This window comes from Salmo trutta, chromosome 35, assembly GCF_901001165.1.
Source record: "Salmo trutta chromosome 35, fSalTru1.1, whole genome shotgun sequence".
In the NCBI taxonomy this organism is placed as follows: Eukaryota; Metazoa; Chordata; class Actinopteri; order Salmoniformes; family Salmonidae; genus Salmo; species Salmo trutta.
In genome coordinates, this window is record NC_042991.1 from 27,694,810 (window position 1) to 27,719,658 (window position 24,849).

The following is a 24,849-nucleotide window of genomic DNA, read 5'->3' on the forward strand; positions in this document are numbered from 1 at the left end:
TTCCAATCCAATCATGGCATAATATCACTTTCTTACAGAGTAGGATATCTCAAGGAAGTAATGTACCTTACATATAGGTAAATTAATATCTAGGGCACCTAATAAAGCTTAACAATTGATGAATTTGATTGATTGAAAAGCACAGCTGTTACCTGTGTGCAGAAGCATGATCTCTCCTCCAGAACTAGAAAGTCTGGTCTTTCTACTTCCCTGTGTGTCACACTGAGACCCACCCATATCACAGATCAACACTGATTGGTCCCCTGCCTCCCTTCAAGTGGATCTAGATGCCGTTCTAAAATGGAAACAATTCAATAAAATTATAAATTCAGCCAATCAACAACAGACTCATTGGTTTAGAATTGTACAAATTCTGCAACTTAAGTTTGTGTCAGTGCGTCATGAATGAATAAGCATGCATATACAGCTACAGAGTGGTGTTGTGTTCATTAGGCACGAAACGGAAGAAAACCGTGGAAACGGAAACGTACAATATTAGCTTGTATAATAAGAAACGCCAGTTTTCATTGCACCACATTTTGCTACTGTGTTCCCTAATGAACATGACCCAGGTCTGTAAAGCAGGTTTAAGTTTGGCCCTCCTTACTGTACCTTCTTGGGTGTGGGCACCTCCAGCTTGGTCTTCTCCAGGGCGTTAATGGCAACAACCGTCTGCTCCTGGAACACCTTGATACCACTGATGTCTCTGTGGGTCACATGTCCAGAGGCAGTTAAAGAAGATACAACAGCAGGACACAAATTGTTCGTACTTTAGGAATGGTGACTGTTTCTGCAGCTTAATCGTAATGGCCTTAATACTAACATTGTGTACCAAAATGTTGGTTCATTCACAGCGTAAATCAAAGAGTGACTTTCTTATTTTTTTTGACAGTATTTTATTATCAGTCTGCATTTTGCTAATATTAGGTTGTGTCTCCTTATCTACTATTCTCAGTGTTGTTAGCTTCTTAAAACACCAGTGTTTGTACCATGTAAAAGGTGGTGTTAGTGTTTGAAAAAAGACTGTCCTGCTCCTCTCCTCTCTACCTAACCTTCTCTCACATTTACATAAGTATTCAGACCCTTTACTCAGTACTTTGTTGAAGCATCTTTGGCAGCGATTACAGCCTCAACTCTTCTTTTGGATGACGCTACAAGCTTGGCACACCTGTGTTTGGGGAGTTTCTCCCATTCTTCTCTGCAGATCCTCTCAAGCTCTGTCAGGCTGGATGGGGAGCGTAGCTGCACAGCTATTTTTAGGTCTCTCCAGAGATGATCAATCAGGTTCAAGTCCGAGCTCTGGCTGGGCCACTCAACGATATTCAAAGACTTGTCCCGAAGCCACTCCTGCATTGTCTTAGCTGTGTGCTTAGGGTCGTTGTCCTGTTGGTAGGTGAACCGTCGCCCCAATCTGAGGTCCTGAGCGCTCTGGAGCAGGTTTTCGTCAAGGATCTCTCTGTAGTTTGCTCTGTTCATCTTTCCCTCGATCCTGACTAGTCTCCCAGTCTCTGCTGTTGAAAAACATCCCCATAGCATGATGATGCTGCCACCACCATGCGTCACCATAGGGATGGTGCCAGGTTTCCTCCAGACGTGATGCTTGGCATTCAGGCCAAATAGTTCAATCTTGGTTTCATCAGACCAGAGAATTTTGTTTCTCATGGTATGAGAGTCTTTAGGTGCCTTTTGGCAAACTTCAAACGGGCTGTCATGTGCCTTTTACTGAGGAGTTGCTTCCATCAGGCCACTCTACCATAAAGGTCTGATTGGTGGAGTGCTGCAGAGATAGCTGTCCTTCTGGAAGGTTCTTCCATCTCCACGGAGTGACCATCGGGTTCTTGGTCACCTCCTTGATCAAGGCCCTTCTCCCCCGATTGCTCAGTTTGGCCAGGCGGCCAGCTCTAGGAAGAGTCTCGGTGGTTCCAAACAGCATCCATTTAAGAATGATGGAGCCCACTGTGTTCTTGGGGATCTTCAATGCTGCAGAAATGTTTTGGTACCCTTACCCAGATCTGTGGCTCGACACAATCCTGTCTTGGAGCTCTACAGACAAGTCCTTCGACCTCATGACTTGGTCTTTGCTCTGACATGCACTGTCAACTGTGGGACCTTATTTAGTAATCTAATTTCCAAATCATTTTGGAAATCATTTCCAAATCATGTCCAATCAATTGAATTTACCACAGGTGGGCTCCAATCAAGTTGTATAAACATCAAGGATGATCGATGGAAACAGGATGCACCTGAGCTCAATTTCGATTCTCATAACAAAGGGTCTGAATACTTATGTAAATAAGGTATTTCTGTTTTTATTTTGAATACATTTGCAAATGTTTTCGCTTTGTCATTATTGGGTATTGTGTGTAGATTGATGAGGAACCATTTTTAAAAATCTATTTTAGAATAAGGCTGTAACGTAACAAAATGTGGAAAAAGGGAAGGGGTCTGAATACTTTCCAAATGCCCTGTATAGCGGGTGAGGGCATTCATAGCCAACCGCTCAGACGGGCGAGGGCATTCACAGCCGACCGCTCAGACGGGCGGGGGCATTCACAGCCGACCGCTCAGAGGGGCGGGGGCATTCACAGCCGACCGCTCAGAGGGGCGGGGGCATTCACAGCCGACCGCTCAGACGGGCGGGGGCATTCACAGCCGACCGCTCAGAGGGGCGGGGGCATTCACAGCCGACCGCTCAGAGGGGCGGGGGCATTCACAGCCGACCGCTCAGACGGGCGGGGGCATTCACAGCCGACCGCTCAGACGGGCGGGGGCATTCACAGCCGACCGCTCAGACGGGCGGGGGCATTCACAGCCGACCGCTCAGACGGGCGGGGGCATTCACAGCCGACCGCTCAGACGGGCGAGGGCATTCACAGCCGACCGCTCAGACGGGCGAGGGCATTCACAGCCGACCGCTCAGACGGGCGAGGGCATTCACAGCCGACCGCTCAGACGGGCGAGTGCATTCACAGCTGACCGCTCAGACGGGCGAGGGCCTGCTAGCCGACCACTTTTACATGGTCCTTCTAGACGGCTTTAGTGACCAACAGTTTTTTACAGTGTTTATGTTCTAAAAGGATATTCTCTGTTGTCTAGGCCGTCCGTCATGTCAAAGAGCTGCTGTGCACAGGTCTTGATGAGCTCATCCAGACTTTCCTCCACCGTCTTCAGGTTCTGCAGCTCACGCTAAAACCTCTGCTTCGGCCCCACAAAACTGGTGACTGGACACGGACCTCTGGGGAGGGACAGGATGATACCACACTCAGTTATAGAATACAGACAAACCCCTTGCTACCATGCAGGGTGATCTGGTCTTGGTATTTTATTAGGTCCCCATTAGCTGTTGTGAAAGCAGCAGCTACTCTTCCGAGGGTCCACATAAAACATGACATAATATAGAACATTAATAGACAACTACAGCTCAAGGACAGGAGTCACATATTAATTAGGGCACGCAGTGGAAGACGTTTCTAAACGTTTTGCAACTGAAGAAGAAAATGTGTCTTTCTTACTGGACAAGTTCAGGTGGTAGTCCCTCCCTATTTCAGTCTGTTTTCTTCCATTTGGTGCCTAATGAATACCACCCTGCATGAACACATCCTATCAAAACAGACAAATAAGCACAGAAGGTGGGAGCACAGACTGGCAAAGAGCTTGTGTGTTGAAACCGTAGTACTCACAACCACTTGATCTTGTTGGCAGATTGTTTCTGAATAAGGTTGATCCCCTCCAGGCAGTTGGTGAGGTCATAGACCCTCAGTTTGCTTGTGTTGAGGTTCTTTGCCGCGAGGTTTAGGTCCATGAAACCATGAGGGATGCCACGCAATAGCCTTAGGAACATCTTGGTCAACAGAGCCAGAGACAGATCCTGGAGGACAAATGGTGTGTCCGGTACCACTGGATTGGGTTCAGTGGCACTGGCTACAGTAGGAAAAAGGTACAAATATTTTATCAAAGCCAAAACAAGACATTGATTCAACATTATCTGCATCCCAAATGGGACCCTATTCCCTACATACACTGAGTTTACAAAACATTAGGAACACCTTCCTAAAATTGAGTTGCACTCCTTTTACCCTCAGAACAAAATCAGTCACATACACGTGTTTAGCAGATGTTATTGCAGGTGTAGTGAAATGCTTGTGCTTATAGCTCTGACAGGGCAGTAATATCTAACAAGTAATATCTAACAATTACACAACATATACCCAATACACACAAATCTAGTAAAGGAATGGAATTAAGAATATAAAAATATATGGACGAGCAATGTCAGAGCGGCATAGAATAAGATACAGTATAATAGTATAGAATACAGTATATACATATGAGATGAGTAATGCAAGATATTTAGACATTATTATTATATATTTTATTATATATTTTCATTTATTTAACTAGGCAGGTCAGTAAAGAACAAATTCTTATTCACAATGACGGCCTACTCCGGCCAAACCCGGACGACGCTGGGCCAATTGTGCGCCGCCCTATGGGACTCCTAATCACGGCTGGTTGTGATACAGCCTGGAATTGAACCACGGTCTGTAGTGATGCCTCTAGCACTGAGATGCAGTGCCTTAGAGTGCTGCGCCACTCGGGAGCCAAATATTAAAGTGACTAGTGTTCCATTTATTAAAATGGCCAGTGATTTCAAGTCTATGTATATAGGTAGCAGCCTCTATGTGATAGTGATGGCTATTTAATAGTCTGATGGCCTTGATAGAAGCTGTTTTTCAGACTCTCGGTCCCAGCATTGATGCACCTGTAGTGGCTTCGCCTTCTAGATGATAGCGGTGGTTGTTGTCCTTGATGATATTTTTGGCCTTCCTGTGACATCGGGTGGTGTAAGTGTCCTGGAGGGCAGGTACTTTGTCCCCGGTGATGCATTGGGCAGATCGCACCACTTTCTGGAGAGCCCTGCGGTTGAGGGCGGTGCAGTTGCCGTACCAAGCAGTGAAACAGCCCGACAGGATGCTCTTGATTGTGCATCTGTAAAAGTTTGTGAGGAATTAAGATGACAAGCCACATTTCTTGAGCCTCCTGAGGTTGAAGAGCCGCTGTTGTGCCTTCTTCACCACACTGTCTGTGTGGGTGGACCATTTCAGTTCGTCAGTGATGTGTAAGCCGAGGAACTTGGAAGCTTTTCACCTTCTCCACTGCGGTCCCGTCGCTGTGGATAGGGGGAGGGGGGGGGGGTGCTCCCTCTGCTGTTTCCTGAAGTCCACGATCATCTCCTTTGTTTTGTTGACGTTGATTGAGAGCTTATTTTCCTGGCACCACACTACCAGAGCCCTCACCTACTCCATATAGGCCGTCTCGTCGTTGTTAGTAATCAGGCCTACTGTACTACTGTTGTGTCATCTGCAAACTTGATGATTGACCAAACCCCCCGTGCATCCGGCAAAGGCGGAGGTGTTGCTAACATTTACGATAGCAAATTTCAATTTACAAAAAAAAAACAATGACGTTTTCGTCTTTTGAGCTTCTAGTCATGAAATCTATGCAGCCTACTCAATCACTTTTTATAGCTACTGTTTACAGGCCTCCTGGGCCATATGCAGTGTTCCTTACTGAGTTCCCTGAATTCCTATCGGATCTTGTAGTCATAGCAGATAATATTCTAATTTTTGGTGACTTTAACATTCACATGGAAAAGTCCACAGACCCACTCCAAAAGGCTTTCGGAGCCATCATCGACTCAGTGGGTTTTGTCCAACATGTCTCTGGACCTACTCACTGCCACAGTCATACTCTGGACCTAGTTTTGTCCCATGGAATAAATGTTGTGGATCTTAATGTTTTTCCTCATAATCCTGGATTATCGGACCACCATTTTATTGCGTTTACAATTGCAACAAATAATCTGCTCAGACCCCAACCAAGGAAGATTAAAAGTCGTGCTATAAATTCTCAGACAACCCAAAGATTCCTTGATGCCCTTCCAGACTCCCTCTGCCTACCCAAGGACGTCAGAGGACAAGAATCAGTTAACCACCTAACCGAGGAACTCAATTCAACCTTGCGCAATACCCTAGATGCAGTTGCACCCCTAAAAATTAAAAACATCTGTCATAAGAAACTAGCTCCCTGGTATACAGAAAATACACGAGCTCTGAAGCAAGCTTCCAGAAAATTGGAACGGAAATGGCGCCACACTAAACTGGAAGTCTTCCGACTAGCTTGGAAAGACAGTACCGTGCAGTATCGAAGAGCCCTCACTGCTGCACGATCATCCTATTTTTCCAACTTAATTGAGGAAAATAAGAACAATCCGAAATTTCTTTTTGACACTGTCGCAAAGCTAACTAAAAAGCAGCATTCGCAAATGGAGGATGGCTTTCACTTCAGCAGTAATAAATTTATGAACTTTTTTGAGGAAAAGATCATGATCATTAGAAAGCAAATTACGGACTCCTCTTTAAATCTGGGTATTCCTCCAGGGCTTCATTGTCCAGAGTCTGCACAACTCTGCCAGGACCTTGGCTCAAGGGAGATACTAAAGTGTTTTAGTACTATATCTCTTGACACAATGATGAAAATAATCATGGCCTCCAAACCCTCAAGTTGCATACTGGACCCTATTCCAACTAAACTACTGAAAGAGCTGCTTCCTGTGCTTGGCCCTCCTATGTTGAACATAATAAACAGCTCTCTATCCACCGGATGTGTACCAAGCTCACTAAAAGTGGCAGTAATAAAGCCTCTCTTGAAAAAGCCGAATCTTGACCCAGAAATTATAAAAAACTATCGGCCTATATCGAATCTTCCATTCCTCTCAAAAATTTTAGAAAAAGTTGTTGCGCAGCAACTCACTGCCTTCCTGAAGACAAACAATGTATACGAAACGCTTCAGTCTGGTTTTAGACCCCATCATAGCACTGAGACTGCACTTGTGAAGGTGGTAAATGACCTTTTAATGACGTCAGACCGAGGCTCTGCATCTGTCCTCGTGCTCCTGGATCTTAGTGCCGCTTTTGATACCATCGATCACCACATTCTTTTGGAGAGATTGGAAACCCAAATTGGTCTACATGGACAAGTTCTGGCCTGGTTTAGATCTTATCTGTCGGAAAGATATCAGTTTGTCTCTGTGAATGGTTCGTCCTCTGACAAATCAATTGTAAATTTCGGTGTTCCTCAAGGTTCCGTTCTAGGACCACTATTGTTTTCACTATATATCTTACCTCTTGGGGATGTCATTCGAAAACATAATGTTAAATTTCACTGCTATGCGGACGACACACAGCTGTACATTTCAATGAAACATGGTGAAGCCCCAAAATTGCCCTCGCTAGAAGCCTGTGTTTCAGACATAAGGAAGTGGATGGCTGCAAATGTTCTACTTTTAAACTCGGACAAAACAGAGATGCTTGTCCTAGGACCCAAGAAACAAAGAGATCTTCTGTTGAATCTGACAATTAATCTGGATGGTTGTACAGTCGTCTCAAATAAAACTGTGAAGGACCTCGGCGTTACTCTGGACCCTGATCTCTCTTTTGAAGAACATATCAAGACTGCTTCAAGGACAGCTTTTTTCCATCTACGTAACATTGCAAAAATCAGAAACTTTCTGTCCAAAAATGACGCAGAAAAATTAATCCATGCTTTTGTTACTTCTAGGCTCGACTACTGCAATGCTCTACTTTCCGGCTACCCGGATAAAGCACTAAACAAACTTCAGTTAGTGCTAAATACGGCTGCTAGAATCCTGACTAGAACCAAAAAATTTGATCATATTACTCCAGTGCTAGCTTCCCTACACTGGCTTCCTGTTAAGGCAAGGGCTGATTTCAAGGTTTTACTGCTAACCTACAAAGCATTACATGGGCTTGCTCCTACCTATCTTTCCGATTTGGTCCTGCCGTACATACCTACACGTACGCTACGGTCACAAGACGCAGGCCTCCTAATTGTCCCTAGAATTTCTAAGCAAACGGCTGGAGGTAGGGCTTTCTCCTATAGAGCTCCATTTTTATGGAATGGTCTGCCTACCCATGTGAGAGACGCAGACTCAGTCTCAACCTTTAAGTCTTTACTGAAGACTTATCTCTTCAGTAGGTCCTATGATTAAGTATAGTCTGGCCCAGGAGTGTGAAGGTGAACGGAAAGGCTGGAGCAACGAACCGCCCTTGCTGTCTCTGCCTTGTCGGTTCCCCTCTTCCCACTGGGATTCTCTGCCTCTAACCCTTTTACAGGGGCTGAGTCACTGACTTACTGGTGTTCTTCCATGCCGTCCATGGGAGGGGTGCGTCACTTGAGTAGGTTGAGCCACTGACGTGGTCTTCCTGTCTGGGTTGGCGCCCCCCCTTGGGTTGTGCCGTGGCGGACATCTTTGTGGGCTATACTCGGCCTTGTCTTCGGACGGTAAGTTGGTGGTTGTAGATATCCCTCTAGTGGTGTGGGGGCTGTGCTTTGGCAAAGTGGGTGGGGTTATATCCTGCCTGTTTGGCCCTGTCCGGGGGTATCATCGGATGGGGCCACAGTGTCTTCTGATCCCTCCTGTCTCAGCCTCCAGTATTTATGCTGCAGTAGTTTATGTGTCGGGGGGCTAGGGTCAGTCTGTTACATCTGGAGTATTCTCTTGTCTTATCCGGTGTCCTGTGTGAATGTAAATATGCTCTCTCTAATTCTCTTTCTTTCTTTCTTTCTCTCGGAGGACCTGAGCCCTAGGACTACCTGGCATGATGACTCCTTGCTGTCCCCAGTCCACCTGGCCATGCTGCTGCTCCAGTTTCAACTGTTCTGCCTGCGGCTACGGAACCCTGACCTGTTCACCGGACGTGCTTGTTGCACCCTCGACAATTACTATGATTATTATTATTTGACCATGCTGGTCATTTACGAACATTTTAACATCTTGACCACGTTCTGTTATAATATCCACCCGGCACAGCCAGAAGAGGACTGGCCACCCCTCATAGCCTGGTTCCTCTCTAGGTTTCTTCCTAGGTTTTTGGCCTTTCTCAGGAGTTTTTCCTAGGGAGTTTTTCCCAGCCACCGTGCTTCTTTCACATGCATTGCTTGCTGTTTGGGGTTTTAGGCTGGGTTTCTGTACAGCACTTTGAGATTTCAGCTGATGTACGAAGGGCTATATAAATAAATTTGATTTGATTTGATTTGATTTTTGAGTTGGGAGACGTGCTTGGCCACACAGTCATTGGTGAACAGGGAGTACAGGAGGGGACTGAGCACGCACCCTTGTGGAGGTGTTGTTTCCTACCTTCACCACCTGGGGGCGGCCCGTCAGGAAGTCCAGGACCCAGTTGCACAGGGCAGGGTTCAGTCCCAGGGCCTCAAGCTTAATGATAAGCTTGGAGGGTACTATGGTGTTGAATGCTGAGCTATAGTCAATGAACAGCATTCTTACATACAGTTGAAGTCAGAAGTTTACATACACTTAGGTTGGCGTCATTAAAACTCATTTTTCAACCACTCACAAATTTCTTGTTAAACTATAGTTTTGGCAAATTGGTTAGGACATCTACTTTGTGCATGACACAAGTAATTTTTCCAACAATTGTTTACAGACAGATTATTTCACTTATAATTCCCTGTATCACAATTCCAGTGGGTCAGAAGTTTACATACACTAAGTTGACTGTGCCTTTAAACAGCTTGGAAAATTCCAGAAAATGATGTCATGGCTTTAGAAGCTTCTGATAGGCTAATTGACATCATTTGAGTCAATTGGAGATGTACCTGTGGACGTATTTCAAGGCCTACCTTCAAACTCAGTGCCTCTTTGCTTGACATCATGGGAAAATCAAAAGAAATCAGCCAAGACCCCAGAATAAAATTGGAGACCTCCACAAGTCTGGTTAATCCTTGGGAGCAATTTCCAAATGCCTGAAGGTACCACGTTCATCTGTACAAACAATAGTACGCAAGTATAAACACCATGGGACCACGCAGCCGTCATACCGCTCAGGAAGGAGACGCGTTCTGTCTCCTAGAGATTAACGTACTTTGGTGCGAAAAGTGAAAATCAATCCCAGAACAACAGCAAAGAACCTTGTGAAGATGCTGGAGGAAACAGATACAAAGTATCTACATCCACAGTAAAACGAGTCCTATATCGACATAACCTGAAAGGCCGCTCAGCAAGGAAGAAGCCACTACCCCAAAACCGCCATAAAAAAGCCAGACGACAGTTTGCAACTGCACATGGGGACAAAGATCGTACTTTTTGGAGAAATGTCCTCTGGTCTGATGAAACAAAAATAACTGTTTGGCCATTATGACCATCGTTATGTTTGGAGGAAAAAGGGGGAGGCTTGCAAGCCGAAGAACACCATCCCAACCATGAAGCACGGGGGTGGCAGCATCATGTTGTGGGGTGCTTTGCCGCAGGAAAGACTGGTGCACTTCACAAAATAGATGGCATCATGAGGCAGGAAAATTCTATGGATATACTGAAGCAACATCTCAAGACATCAGACAGGATGTTCAAGCTTGGTCGCAAATGGGTCTTCCAAATGGACAATGACCCCAAGCATACTTACAAAGTTATGGAAAAATGGCTTAAGGAGAACAAAGTCAAGGTATTGGAGTGGCCAACACAAAGCCCTGACCTCAATCCTATAGAAAATTTGTGGGCATAAAAGAAAAAGCGTGTGCGAGCAAGGAGACCTACAAACCTGACTCAGTTACACCAAATCTGTCAGGAGGAATGGGCCACAATTCCCCCAAGTTATTGTGGGAAGCTTGTGGAAGGCTACCTGAAATGTTTGACCCAAGTTAAACAATTTAAAGGCAATGCTACTAAATACTAATTGAGTGCATGTAAACTTCTGACCCACTGGGAATGTGATGAAAGAAATAAAAGCTGGAATAAATCACTCTCTACTATTATTCTGAGATTTCACATTCTTACAATAAAGTGGTGATCCTAACTGACCTAAAACAGGTAATTTTTACTTGGATTAAATGTCAGGAATTGTGAAAAACTGAGTTAAAATGTATTTGGCTAAGGTGTATGTAAACTTCCGACTTCAACTTGAAGTATTCCTCGTCTAGATGGGATAGGGCAGTGTGCAGTGTGATGGCAATTGCATCGTCTGTGGATCAATTGGGGCGGTAGGCAAACTGAAGTGGGTCTAGGGTGACAGGTAAGGTAAGGTATGATCCTTGACTAGTCGCTCAAAGCACTTCATGATGACAGAAGTGAGTGCTACAGGGTGATAGTCATTTAGTTCAGTTACCTTTGCTTTCTTGGGTACAGGAACTCTTGTACTACCAAGTGTTTTGTACACTCAGTGTAGTTCACTACTTTGACCAGTAGTGGGCCCTGGTCAAAAGTAGTGCACTAAATAGGGCATAGGATTCCATTAGCAATGCAGGCAGCCTTTTAGGGGCCCTAAGCGAGATTTTGTTGTCCCCACCCCCACTACTAAACATTTTAGTGGCCCTGTCTCTTGATGGCGGAGAGAAAAACAATACATTTTAAAGTGAAATTCCTGCAATTCTGAACATTTTGCCATGGGGAGAAGAGACATTTTTGCAATTTTATGACAAATTTCATACAATGCTACTCATTTTGCCATGGAGCACAGCAAATTTTTTTGCAGTTTTACAGCTAATCTCCTACAATTCTACCCATTTTCCATGTGGTGGCAAGATTTTTTTTTACCAGTTTTAAAGCGGTTGCTTAGCGGCCTGGGGCCCTAAGCAACCACTTATGTCACTTATGCCTGGAGCTGGCCCTGGATGCAGGAATTGTACAAGGCAAGGAAGTGTCAAAGGGTCATTCAACGCCAGGTTGATTTTGAATAATAATAGATGTTCAGTAATGATGATCACGCATACCTTGTCTTGGTGTCTTCAACCAGTTCACAGGATCTAGATTGAAGAGGTAGGAATGGCATCATCGCTTTTTCCAAGCATATGATGTGCTCCTCCGTTGAATCCTACTTCTCCGTCTTTCGCAGGGGAGCAAGGCACACTTCTATTCGAGTCTGGTCCTTAGGAAAATGTAAAGACCTCTTAGATTTAGAAGGTCGATTCGGAAACGCTCCTTTATTATTGTCGCTTCGATTAGGACACCCCAGAACCACGCATTTCACCATAGCCAAATATATGTGACGACCACCAGCTACATTCGAACGTTTTGTAGCTAAATTAAATATCACGTTTGTTTGTTTATCTCAAATTCACGTTTCTTGGACAGGAAAATATGATTTTCAAAGCCGGAAGTTGGCATCATGTGATGAACGTCAGCCAATGAAAATATTAGAAAAGCAAAGGAAGGCGGGATTACGTCTTCCTTGTATGATTGTATGAAATACGTGTTGTTACCGATATTTCTTTTCCGCCACCTGCAGGATTGGGGTGAATAATACGTGTTTCCGTTAGGGGACGAGAAGAGAAGACCGCAGCGAAGCATCTTATTTTGCGTTCAGTAAGCTGTGCGCGAGGTATGGAGCCGAGCATCTGCGCAACGAGCGCCTGAGTTTAATATAATATTTGTAGTCCGCTATTTATAAAGAAAAAATATATATTTTAGACTACAGGAGAAATGAAAATAACATGTGTAAAAAGCCTATTTCAACTGGAAACGGAGAATAAAAGAACAACTTAACCCTTTTCTTATTTTAATTCAGTGGCACTTGGGCCTATTTTTTCTAGCCTTTACATTGGAATATGGTGCTGATATTTTCGCAAACCATTGCCTAGAGCAGGAATGAGTCGAATCCTTCCCCGCCCAAATGATGGTTGATTTGGGAAGTATTTGCGCCTAAACCGTGCTGTAGCGCAACCGACAGCCAGTAGTGGCCAGCAGCAAACAGCAGCAGCTACAGCGGTGGATGTAGGATCAGAGTCGGGGCGAATCTGGGATTCACTGTCAGAGGGGAAGAAGAACAGAGGACTCTCTCAACGTTCTGTGAATCATGGCTACTGAAACCGTGTCCCCGGCATGCACTGGATCCAGTTTGCTGCAACCCATAAGCGAAATCATCAATCTTCCTCTAGACCAGGTAAATCGGTTCATTCGTGTTACTTCTACATACGCTTTTTTTCAGTATTTCTATCATTCGTCGCAAGTCCAAAATCGCAGCAAAAACAACATTGTGTAGCCAATGGTCTTTGATTCCTCACTATCAAACAACGGTATTGGTATTGCCATTTTCCCCTCATAGGAAATCATGAATTTGGATTGGTTTGATACAGTCGTTCAACACGTTGATGCCACATTGGCATAAGCGCACATCTCGCAATGATTGAATTAAATGAAAGGCTCCCTTTAAATGTCACAAAAATGTAACGTTTGGTCGACAATGAATCATCAGCCATACTTTTAAATAGTCTCTTATTTGAACAAATGTGCCGCAGATTTCTGTGTTCAGGATATGTAGCCTGTCTAGACTACAAGAACCCTAGATTTGGATTTACAGTTGACATTGGCTTCTTACTGATCAGGCTATAATGTAACCAGTTTTATTTTACGCACAAAAGAAATGACACATTTTCAGTAGCCTAGTCACAGCTGTAGAATAGGCCCATGTGTTTTGCTGCCAGTGCCAAATCAATCTGAATTGATCATTAAGCATGTTTTTAGTTATTACCCTTGTCTATTCCTTGCAATGGTTTTCACATAGGCCCATTCAGGTGACCTGTATATGTAAATGCTATAGTCTCACTTGTCATTAGAAGACGTCGAAGAACACTCAGATTACATAGCCTACCCCGACCACAGCAGCTTTACTTTACATGTGAAGCCCATCCCATGCAAATATTAAATCTGCAGCACCCACTCTTACAATCTACTGTATACAAGATTTGCATCTGAAAAAGATCAATGGAAAAGTCTAATATCCCACTAATCTATTCACATTCATAACCAACCAAGTTTGAATCCATGCTCATTTATGTAATGTGGCACATTCATATATTTAGCTAATGCATGAATCTCCAGCGACAACCTTAAGTTAAATGCTGTAATGCTGCTTTTCCCAAACTCTGTCAAATGTAGTGCACTATAAATTGCCTGGCTACCCATCCACATCGCTACGGCCAACTGTTGTTTCTTCTGACGATTTCTAGAATGCGAACACATTCTGACTGTTCTGATTGGTCCCAGAAACCGACAACATTATCAATTTTGATACTCTGATTGGTTAGAGGCGATCCAATTGCTGATTTAAAAATAAAATTGTGCAACGCAAATCATTTTGAAGTTACACAAACTACTTCTACGATGGCAGTTTCAGAATTAATGTATCAATTGATAGAGCAGCAGAATTAAATTCAGGGTGAGTCGTCAGTCAACTCTACAAAGAGAATAGGGTGCCATTTCGGCACAACTCAAGAGGTTGTGCTGTAGAACTCCTGTTTTTTCCCTTTTAGCCAAAACAAGAGACCAGATGTACTGTAGCGTGCAGTAAATTATCCCATAACATCTACAGTATTCATGAAGGGAACGTGACCACAACAGTGAGTCGTCTGAACAAACATCAATTCCTCTTAACACTCCTCTAGAGGTAACAGGTGTGTTTGTTTAGTTACTTCACTGAGCGAGCTCTATAAATATTTCCATTGGTGTTTTCTCTTTCTCTTCACACTAAAGGTTAGACTCGGATAATACTGTATTGGCTTGGGTATTTTCTATCCACATTGTCCTTTCCAGCATGGATCCAGAAACTATGGTGGAAGCGTAACCAGGCCAGTCTAGTACAGCTCGGCTTGGTTACTTAACATTATAAACTGAGTGGTTTGAGCCCTGAATGCTGATTGGCTGACAACCGTGGTATATCAGGCCATAAACCATGGGTATGACAAAACATAGATTTTTACTGATCTAATTACGTTGGTAACCAGTTTATAATAGCAATAAGGCACCTCTGGAGTGTGTGGTATATGGCCAATATACCACGGCTAAGGGCTGTATCCAGGCATAAGAACAGCCCTTAGCCGTGGTATATTGGCCATATACCACACCCCCTTGCCTAACTATACCTTCATAGTATTAAAATGGAGCTGCTACTCTACAGAAAGCTCTGATGACACAAGTTGTTAATAAACAAATAAGTAATCAGGTTCTCTAAGCATTAATATGAGCCCTGGGTCTACAACTGATCATGTAACATTACTCCTTCTTCCATAGATACTGAGCCTTAGCCACAGGCTACAGATCTGTGGTTCACCACTGCACAACTGAATGCGAAGATGCATCAGGCCCTATCAGTTGTTGTAGCCTAGCACCATTGCTACATTCCAGGATGACATAGCCCCGTAATACTGTTGTGACTAAAATTCTCTTTGACTTTGAGATGTAGGATATGATATTTGCCTTAGAAATTCTACAGCAATGTGAGAGTCAGGAAGTCAGTCAGGGGCTGCGGTACAATTCATCAGAGAGTAGCTATAGTAGTAGTTATGCTCCCCATAGTAACAGTATGGTGTTTTGACGACACCCTCAAGTGATGTTACTGTGGAAACGACTTTCTAGAAACAAGAGAAGGAACCAAAAAAGGAGCGGCTCCAGGGATCTTCCTGTGGTCTAGGTGGTCTGAGCCAGATTCATTTCAGACTTCTACTTTGAAAAGAAACACAAGTGTGTCCCAAATGGCTGCCTATTCCCTTTATAGTGCACTACTTTGACCAGAGCCCACAGTTGGGTTTCTGCGTAGCCATACAGCCACACGGTCATTGTAAGCTGATTTAGTGTAAGGGATTTGTCCCGGGGGAAAAGGGTATCTGCAGCTATAAGTTCTAGGCCTCCTAGCTCTTACTATGCAAACCCTGACCAGGGGCAGAAGACTTAATAATATCAAAGGGATAATAACACTTGGGCCTGCCATACCAAAAAACACAGGCTGCGTCCCAAATGGCACCCTTTTCCCTGTACACAGTGAAATACTTTTTTACCAGAGCCCCATGGAAGAAGTGTGTTGTATAGGGTGGGACGAACACACATATTCCTGCCTAACCCCAGTGATAGTAACCTATTACTATCACTGAAAGAGAATACGGTACATTGTTGCTTTAACTTTAATGGCACCAGCTAGGCAGCCTTTGGCGTTCAGGGGCTTTATGTGTCTAGCGTCTCAGAGTAGGAGTGCTCATCTAGGATCAGGTCCCTCCATGTCTATTTAATTTGATTAATAGTGATCTAAAAGACTAAACTGATCAGCATTCTGAGACACTTCATACATATGGCTCCAAAGCTGTGGTTTAATGGGTCTGGTTTCTCTATGGAAGTTGACTGTGGTACTTTAGGCCAACTTTCACAAATGCAGTGACACATCCTGAATGTGAAATGTGTCACAAGCGTTGCTGTCAAACTTTTGCTGTGAATATTTTAGCAAGCAGAGGACCTCAAGCATATTGCATTAGCTGTGTGTGCATGTGTGCGAATGCGCGTGCGTGAGAGAGAATCCTTTGTGCCAAGACATAAATGGTGGTCTTCCCAATCAAGAGTTTTGGCCTGAGTTTGCTTCCCAACACCCTGGGGGCTCAATGAGGAGGAATGCCCAGGGAGTAGAGTACGGTTATCTGGCAGTGGTTAAACCCTATTCCCTGGCTGTATAGTGCAGTACTTTTCACCAGAGCCCTATTCCCTATATATGGGCCCTGGTCCAAAGTGGTGCACTAAGTAGGCAATAGGGTGTCATTTGGGACACAACCAGTGTGTGCTGTTAACTATGGGGATGTAACCAACTGAATGAAAAACATGGAGTTAATAATGCTGACATTCTACTAACTCCATTCAATCCAGATTCCCCTCCCATTAAAACATTCATAATGTGTTGTAGGCCTATGAGTTTGCTGAGGGAATACCAGAGTCAGCTAATTTGTTCCTTCCATTGAGGGTTTGGCTGAGGCTAGTTTACATGGGGCGATGGGACTGGGTGTTCCTCTCTCTGCAGGGCTGGGAGCAGATGGATCAGGTTGTGTCCCAAATGGCACCCTATTCCCTATTTAGTGCAACAAATTAGGCCTGTAGGTCCCTACGTAGGGAATAGGGTGCTATTGGGGATGGAGCTTATATAGGAGTGCTGATAGGACACTAGGGCCTCACAGGGTTTCTCTTTAGGGGAGCTGTCTCAATGACTACAGGGACCATGATCCTCTGGGTTTATTATGGCTGATGGCTGGCTGACGGTATGGAAGCGGGGTGATGGAGAGGCTTCACGAACATACCTGATGTCCAACGAAATAAACATCACTTTGTTTTACAAGTTTTAACTAGCGCCATGCTCCTGTTTTTGCTAGCTAGCCAGCATAAACTATCTATGCGAGAAGGGCTCATCGGAACGACTAACTGAACCGAATCCATTCGTCTCCACTCGACTCAGCTGCGCGACATACACTACCAGTCAAATGTTTGGACACGTACTCATTTCAGGGTTTTTCTTTATTTTTACTATTTTCTACATTGTAGAATAACATTGAAGACATCAAAACTATGAAATAACACACATGGAATCATGTAGTAACCAAAAAAGTGTTAAACTAATTAAAATATTTGATATTTGAGATTCTTCAAAGTAGCCACCCTTTGCCACTCTTGGCATTCTCTCAACCAGCTTCATGAGGTAGTCACCTGGAATGCATTTCAATTAACAGGTAAAAAGTTAGTTTGTGGAATTTCTTTCCGTAATGCTTTTGAGCCAATCAGTTATGTTGTGACAAGGTGGGAGGGTATACAGAAGATAGCCCTATTTGGTAACATTTACATTTTCGTCATTTATCAGACGCTCTTATCCAGAGCGACTTACAAATAAAAGACCAAGTCCATATTATAGCAAGAACAGCTCAAATAAGCAAAGAGAAATGACAGTCCATCATTACTTTAAGACACGAAGGTCAGTCAATCTGGAAAATGTCAAACTTTGAAAGTTACTTCAAGTGCAGTCACAAAAACCATCAAGCGCTATGAGGAAACTGGCTCTCATGAGGACCGCCACAGGAAAGGAAGACCCAGAGTTACCTCGGCTGTAGAGGATAAGTTCATTAGTTACCAGCCTCAGAAATTGCAGCCCAAATAAATGCTTCACAGAGTTCAAGTAACAGACAGATCTCAACATCAACTGTTCAGAGGACACTGTGTGAATCAGGCCTTCGTGGTTGAATTGCTGCAAAGAAACCACTACTAAAGGACACCAATAAGAAGAATAGACTTGCTTGGGCCAAGAAACATGAGCAATGGAAAGGAGATCGGTGGAAATCTGTCCTTTGGTCTGATGAGTCCAAATTTGAGATTTTTGGTTCCAACCATTGTGTCTTTGTGAGAGACAGAGTAGGGAATGGATGATCTCCACATGTGGGGTTTCCACCGTGAAGCATGGAGGAGGAGGGGTGATGGTGTGGGGATGCTTTGCTGGTGACACTGTCTGTGATTCATTTTGAATTTAAGGCATACTTAACCAGCATGGCTACCACAGCATTCTGCAGCAATACGCCATCCCATCTGGTTTGTGCTTAGTAGGACTATCATTTGTTTTTCAACAGGGCAATGAACCAACACACCTCCAGGCTGTATAAGGGCTGATGGAGTGTTTCATCAGATGACCTGGTTGAGAGAATACCAAGAGTGTGCAAAGCTGTCATCAAGGCAGTGTGGCTACTTTGAAGAATCTAAAATCTAAAATATATTTTCATTTTTTTGGTTACTACATGATTCCATATGTGTTATTTCATAGTTTTGATGTCTTCAGTGTTATTCTACAATGTAGAAAATAATAAAAATAATAAACTCTGTGTCCAAACTTTTGATTGGTACTGTTCATCATAAATTTGTGCACCAGGCGTGTCCGTATTGCCTCTCCCGCGGGTTCAGCACTGGTCCATAAAAGGTATATGTGTGTGTTCCTAGCTCCACAGGTCTTTGTGTTTTTAGGGCACCTTTTTATGAGATTGATGAGCTAATTTATTGTAAAACATCATTCAGTTGGTGATTCAGCTTTAGGCTATGCTATTTAATGCACAGACAGTATATTTTCTTTGGACATATAGGCCCTAGCTACATTAACCTGAAATGGGAATCTCCTGTTTACTCTGGAATATTCTTCTTCCATTTTTTGAAAAATGAAACTAAAAATGAAACCGTGAGGTAGTATAGAACAGCATGCTTCTGCTTTGAGAATAAATATTTTATGTGGAGGAGCTAATTAATTTAACAAACCTCTTGGGGTTGAGAATCTCTTTGATGTAGAAAGAGGTTTAGAGACAGCCATTAACCCTATATTATTACTCAGCATTTTCACTCACATAGAGAGGGAGGAAAGTAGATATTACACTTACAGGAAGTCTATCCAATTCCAGACAGTCTACCCCTGTGGTTAAGAGTTTATTTTTTATTTTTGTGCCTACCAGAACCGATATAGAGAGTGACTATAAATACTTAGGATTTATTACATGGCACTGGATAATTTTTCAAAAAGTGGTTCAAAACCTGCCACATTGCTTATGGATTGATGGGGCACTATGGTAACCCTCAATTTGAATAATCAACATAATCTGAGTACTAGTTTTTATAAATCAGTTCCTCAGTTTGATTACTTTCATGATTTTTCTTTGCCTACTGTGTTCTGTGTGTGTTATACAGTTTGTTCTGTCCAGTGGTGGAAAAAGAACCCAATTGTCATACTTGAGTAAAAGTAAAGATACCTTAATAGAAAATGACTCAAGTTAAAGTGAAAGTCACCCAGTACAATACTACTGCAGTCTAAAAGTGTTTGTTTTTAAATATACTTAAGTATCACAAGGTAATGTAATTGCTAAAATATTCTTACATTTGAAAAGTAAAACTATAAATAATTTCAAATTCCTTATATTAGGCAAACCAGATGGCACAACTTCCATGTATTTATGTATTTAAGGATAGCCAGGGGCAGGCCCCAACACTCAGACATAATTTACAAACAAAGAATTTGTGTTTAGTGAGTCCGCCAGACCATAGGCAGTAGGGATGACCAGGGATGTTCTCTTGATACGTGTGTGAATTTGACCATTTTCCTTTATTGCTAAGCATTCAAAATGTATTTTTGGATATCAGGGAAAATGTATGGAGTAAAAAGTACATTGTTTTCTTCAGGAATGTAGTGAAGTAAAAGTAAAAAAATATATAAATAGTAAAGAACACATACCACCCAAAAACTATTTAAGTAGTGCTTTAAAGTATTTTTACTTAAATACATTTCACCACTGGTTCTGTCTGTGTGGCAGGCCTACATGTGCGTTTAGTCTGCTCACTGATTCTACTTGGCTGCTAGCTTGCTCAGCTGCTGTGCTGTTCCACCTACAAAATCACTTCCTTCCCTCTGTGTCAGAGGTTGCATCACAAATGGCACCCTATTCCCTATATAATGCACTACTTTTGACCATAGCCATATGTGCCCTGTTCAAAAGTAGTGCACTAAATGGAAAATAGGCTGCCATTTGGGACACAAACTCGAGATGTCTTCCTGGAAGAGGGCCAGAGAGGATACTGAAACATGACTGGAATTTCCCCAGTTTCTGTAGTTCCTGAACTCCATCCATTCAGTATCACTAACCAGGTTTCCATCCAACCTTTTTATGTGAGTAAAGTGCGTGTCGGATAAAACATGTCATGACAGGCCTGATGGAAACAGAACATTTATTTCCAAATGTCGACAAAACAATACGCTAGACAAGGTGGGATCTTTTTGTGTCTGTAAAATGAATTATGCGAGAAATGTCGGTGGAGATGCCCCCATCTGCATCAAAGGGGGCTGCAGTGGAGAGGGTCAAAGCCTTCAAGTTCCTCTGCACATCACAGAGGACCTGACGTCGACCAATCACACACACATCGTGGTGAAGAGGGCGCAACAGCGCCTCTTCAACATCAGGTGACTGAAGTCATTTGGCATGGGCCCTCCGATCCTAAACATGTTCTATAACTGCCCCAACCTCAACCGCAGGGGCCGAGCTCCCTGCCCTCCAGGACATTTTATGTCAGGTGGGGTCTGAAGAATCCCGGGGAAATTGTCAAGAACTTCAGTCAACCGAGTCACGGACTATTCACTCTGTTACCATCTGGCAAAAGGTTTCGGAGCATCGGGACTGCGACCATCAGGCTCCGAGACAGATTCTACCACCAGGCAATCAGACAGCTGAACAGTTACCCTAGCTGTTTAGCTGCTCAGACCTGTACCTCCGAGACAGCTTCTACCACCAGGCCATCAGACAGCTGAACAGTTACCCTAGCTGTTTAGCTGCTCAGACCTGTACCTCCGAGACAGCTTCTACCACCAGGCCATCAGACAGCTGAACAGTTACCCTAGCTGTTTAGCTGCTCAGACCTGTACCTCCGAGACAGCTTCTACCACCAGGCCATCAGACAGCTGAACAGTTACCCTAGCTGTTTAGCCGCTCAGACCTGCACCTCCGAGACAGCTTCTACCACCAGGCCATCAGACAGCTGAACAGTTACCCTAGCTGTTTAGCCGCTCAGACCTGTACCTCCGAGATGATCTGCACCTTAGATTTTTTTGCACACATCCAACCCTTACACACAAATATATATACACACACACACACACACACACACACACACACACACACACACACACACACACACACACAGAGAGAGTCAACGCTGCAGTTCTATTTTATACTATTTATTCAACTGTGTGACCAAGACACAGTCCACTTCATATTTATATACACAGTAATATGATTTATGCCTTGTATCCTATTCTTTACATAGTCGTTTTATTACTACTACCTCCTCCTTCTAATGACTTATTTGACCTTTGTTTATTATTGATATGGATATTGTACTGCAATGTTGAGGGAGCTAGCACCTTTTATACCTAATGTCAACTGTGTACGTGACATATTTGTTTTTATCTGTCTCTTGCCAAAAGTAGTGCACTGCATGGGGAATAGTGTGTCAATTGGGCCATAGCCGGGGCTGAGAGACTACCCTAGTATAACCATCAGGATTGTTAAAGAGAATAACAAGGACTGACTGTAGCTCATGGCAGTAGTGGTATTTACTACCCTCCTCTGCCTGGGTGGGTAGCTTTATGAGCAGGACACCGTCGTTCAGGAGTGACTTGTTCTCTATGCCTCAAATGGCACTATACGGAGTAGGGGGCCGTTTGGGACACACCCATAGAATGATAGGTATAGTAGAGCTCTATGTGAAGTAGTTATATAGATGCTTTGGTATTATTATTCACGTCCACTCCCCCCGGTGTAGTAGGCCACTGTATTATTGCATCATTTCCATTTTTCTCTGGATGTAGGCTATAACTTATCTACTGGAGCTCATTGAACCATTAGAAACAAGGCTCTGTGTTTGCCATCTGCTGCCATTTTGCCCTTGAGCAAGGCACTTGCCTCCTAAACAGCTCCAGTGGCTGACCCTGTCTTCCAGACCCTTGGTGTGTGTGTGCGCGCCTATGTTTCTCAGGCGGTTGTGTAGGTGTAATCTGAAAATAAAATGGACAATAAATTCTTCTTCTATAGATGACAGGCGTCATCTCTGGAAACGGCAGTAGTCATTGTGATTTCTCGACAGATCCCTATTACTTTCCGTAAGTGTATGCCTGTCTTTATCTCTGGAAGAAGGGTTTATGATGAGTGTATATGTACATCAAGCAGTGAATAGTGGTCTCCTACACTTGAGATAAATAATTGAGTGTCTAAGACTAATGTATTGCACTAAGAGTGCACTTAGTGTTCATGGGAGATTGAATCATCTGAGTGCAACTGTTGGCTGCCGGGTAATAGAGATGGTGATGGCACACTGAGGGAAAATGTTGCGCTGCACTGGGCCAATGAGGATTAATGGGTTAAGAACACTGGCTTTGGTAACGTTCCAAATGGCACCCATATTACCTATATAGTGCACTACCTGGTTAAAAGTGGTGCACTATGTAGGGAATAGGGTTTAGTTTATTAGGATCCCCATTTAGCTACTGCACATGCAGCAGCTACTCTTCCTGGGGTCCACATAAAACATACAAATGACAGAACAGTAATCGACAAGAACAACAAATACTATTTACTCACTTCATATATACATATTTATGTTCTTACATACAGTACAGTTAAATTCAATCTTTATAATAGGGTGCCATTTGGGACGCAGACTTGGACTAGCCTGACTAGCCACATTATTGTTATTTATTCCTAGCAGATGCCTAGCAGATCTCCAATGCTTTTAGATTTGTGGGAGTAGCGAACAAGTGCACAGGAGACATTATTGGGAGTGAGACGCACCCTCTTATGTGGACTGAGGTTTCTGTGACTGCAGCCTGTAGGGTGTAGGGGCAGGCTGGAGCTGAGAAGTCTTTGGTCAGGGGCAGGGTCTCTGGAACGCAACCTGGGAAATGTGACTGCAGCCTGTAGGGTGTAGGGGCAGGCTGGAGCTGAGAAGTCTTTGGCCAGGGGCAGGGTCTCTGGAACGCAACCTGGGAAATGGAGTATGTGAAAACAGGGAAAGGGAAGAACGGTGAAAAGTGCAATCTGCCACTGAAGTAAAAGGTGACACTTTCTGAGTGGCAGAGACTACAGGTGTGCGTGAGTGTGTTTGGCGTGTGTGTGAGCATGTGTGTCTTACCCCATTTAGTCGACTGGTCGATTGATTGGTCGATAGGCTCTTGGTCAACCAAGATATTTTTTAGTCGAGCAGCATCTGTCTGGTTTGTGCCTGTCTCAGTGGACTAATCCATTGTGGAGGCAACGGGGTGCCACGGTCCAAGGATAAGTGGAGTGTGGCTCAGATGCACAAGGCACGTCTCTCTCCAAAATGCGCTCTCTCCCGCCATTTTGTGCTTATTCATTGTTTCATAACTTCATTGTGTGCATGGTTTGCTGTGTCTATCAATTCCCCATTTCATATATCACCAGTAGTAGCCTACATTTACCGTTAATTCCCATCATTTTTCTCATCTGAAATGTTTGTTTGGTGAGGGTAAATTCTGTTAATGCATTCAATATAAAATAATTATTACAGTGGTTTACCGTTCTCATGGTCGGAGTGGACACGTTGTTTACAGAACTCACAACCTATGCTACACTTTTGAGAAACAAGTTTTTGTTTATTTCATCCCATTTATGAGTTTTGTCAATTTATTCATTGTCTTTTATCTAAAATGCTCCTTTTGATGTTGAGTAAGGACGTGCACCTGATTACGCATGTAGGATTAGTCTACCTGGCCTGCTCGCAAATGTATACCTATAAATATGCCCATTTGGGGATGTCTGATAGTATTTCTGATTGTCTTAACTCACCACCACTAATGAGCTGTGTAGCTTCTCAAATCTGTCTTGCTTCACCTCAAATAGCAAATCAAATCAAAGTTTATTTGTCACGTGCGCCGAATAAAACAGGTGTAGACCTTACAGTGAAATGCTTACTTACAGGCTCTAACCAATAGTGCGAAAAAAAAGGTGTGTGTGTAAAGAAATAAAACAACAGTAAAGACATTTGAAAATAACAGTAGCAAGGCTATATACAGACACCGGTTAGTCAGGCTTATTGAGGTAGTATGTACATGTAGGTATGGTTAAAGTGACTATGCATATATGATGAACAGAGAGGAGCAGTAGCGTAAAAGAGGGGTTGGTGGGTGGTGGGACACAATGCAGATAGTCCGGGTAACCATTTGGTTACCTGTTCAGGAGTCTTATGGCTTGGGGGTAAAAACTGTTGAGAAGCCTCTTTGTCCTAGACTTGGCAATCCGGTACCGCTTGCCATGCGGTAGTAGAGAGAACAGTCTATGACTAGGGTGGCTGGGGTCTTTGATAATTTTTAGGGCCTTCCTCTGACACCGCCTGGTATAGAGGTCCTGGATGGCAGGCAGCTTTGCCCCAGTGATGTACTGAGCCGTACGCGCTACCCTCTGAAGTGCTTTGCGGTCGGAGGCCGAGCA

General features: G+C 43.6%; 2 protein-coding genes across 2 annotated transcripts in view; one reads left to right on the forward strand and one right to left on the reverse strand.

The window, feature by feature from the left end:
- Positions 1-206: 206 nt before the first annotated feature.
- On the reverse strand, positions 207-12,201 carry LOC115174983 (transcription factor E2F6). The gene is made up of 4 exons (XM_029734070.1): positions 11,806-12,201; positions 3,681-3,921; positions 613-706; positions 207-295 (listed from the first exon to the last, which is right to left on the reverse strand). Exons 2-4 carry the CDS (start codon positions 3,839-3,841, stop codon positions 284-286), a joined length of 267 nt encoding a protein of 88 aa, XP_029589930.1. The 5' UTR covers positions 3,842-3,921; positions 11,806-12,201; the 3' UTR covers positions 207-283.
- A 123-nt stretch (positions 12,202-12,324) lies between these two features.
- LOC115174982 (membrane-bound O-acyltransferase domain-containing protein 2) overlaps positions 12,325-24,849 on the forward strand; it is a 75,777-nt gene continuing 63,252 nt past the window's right edge. The window contains exon 1 of the mRNA XM_029734069.1: positions 12,325-12,974. Within this exon, the coding sequence (XP_029589929.1) occupies positions 12,888-12,974 (87 nt within the window). The 5' untranslated portion in view covers positions 12,325-12,887. The remainder of the gene's footprint in view (positions 12,975-24,849) is intronic.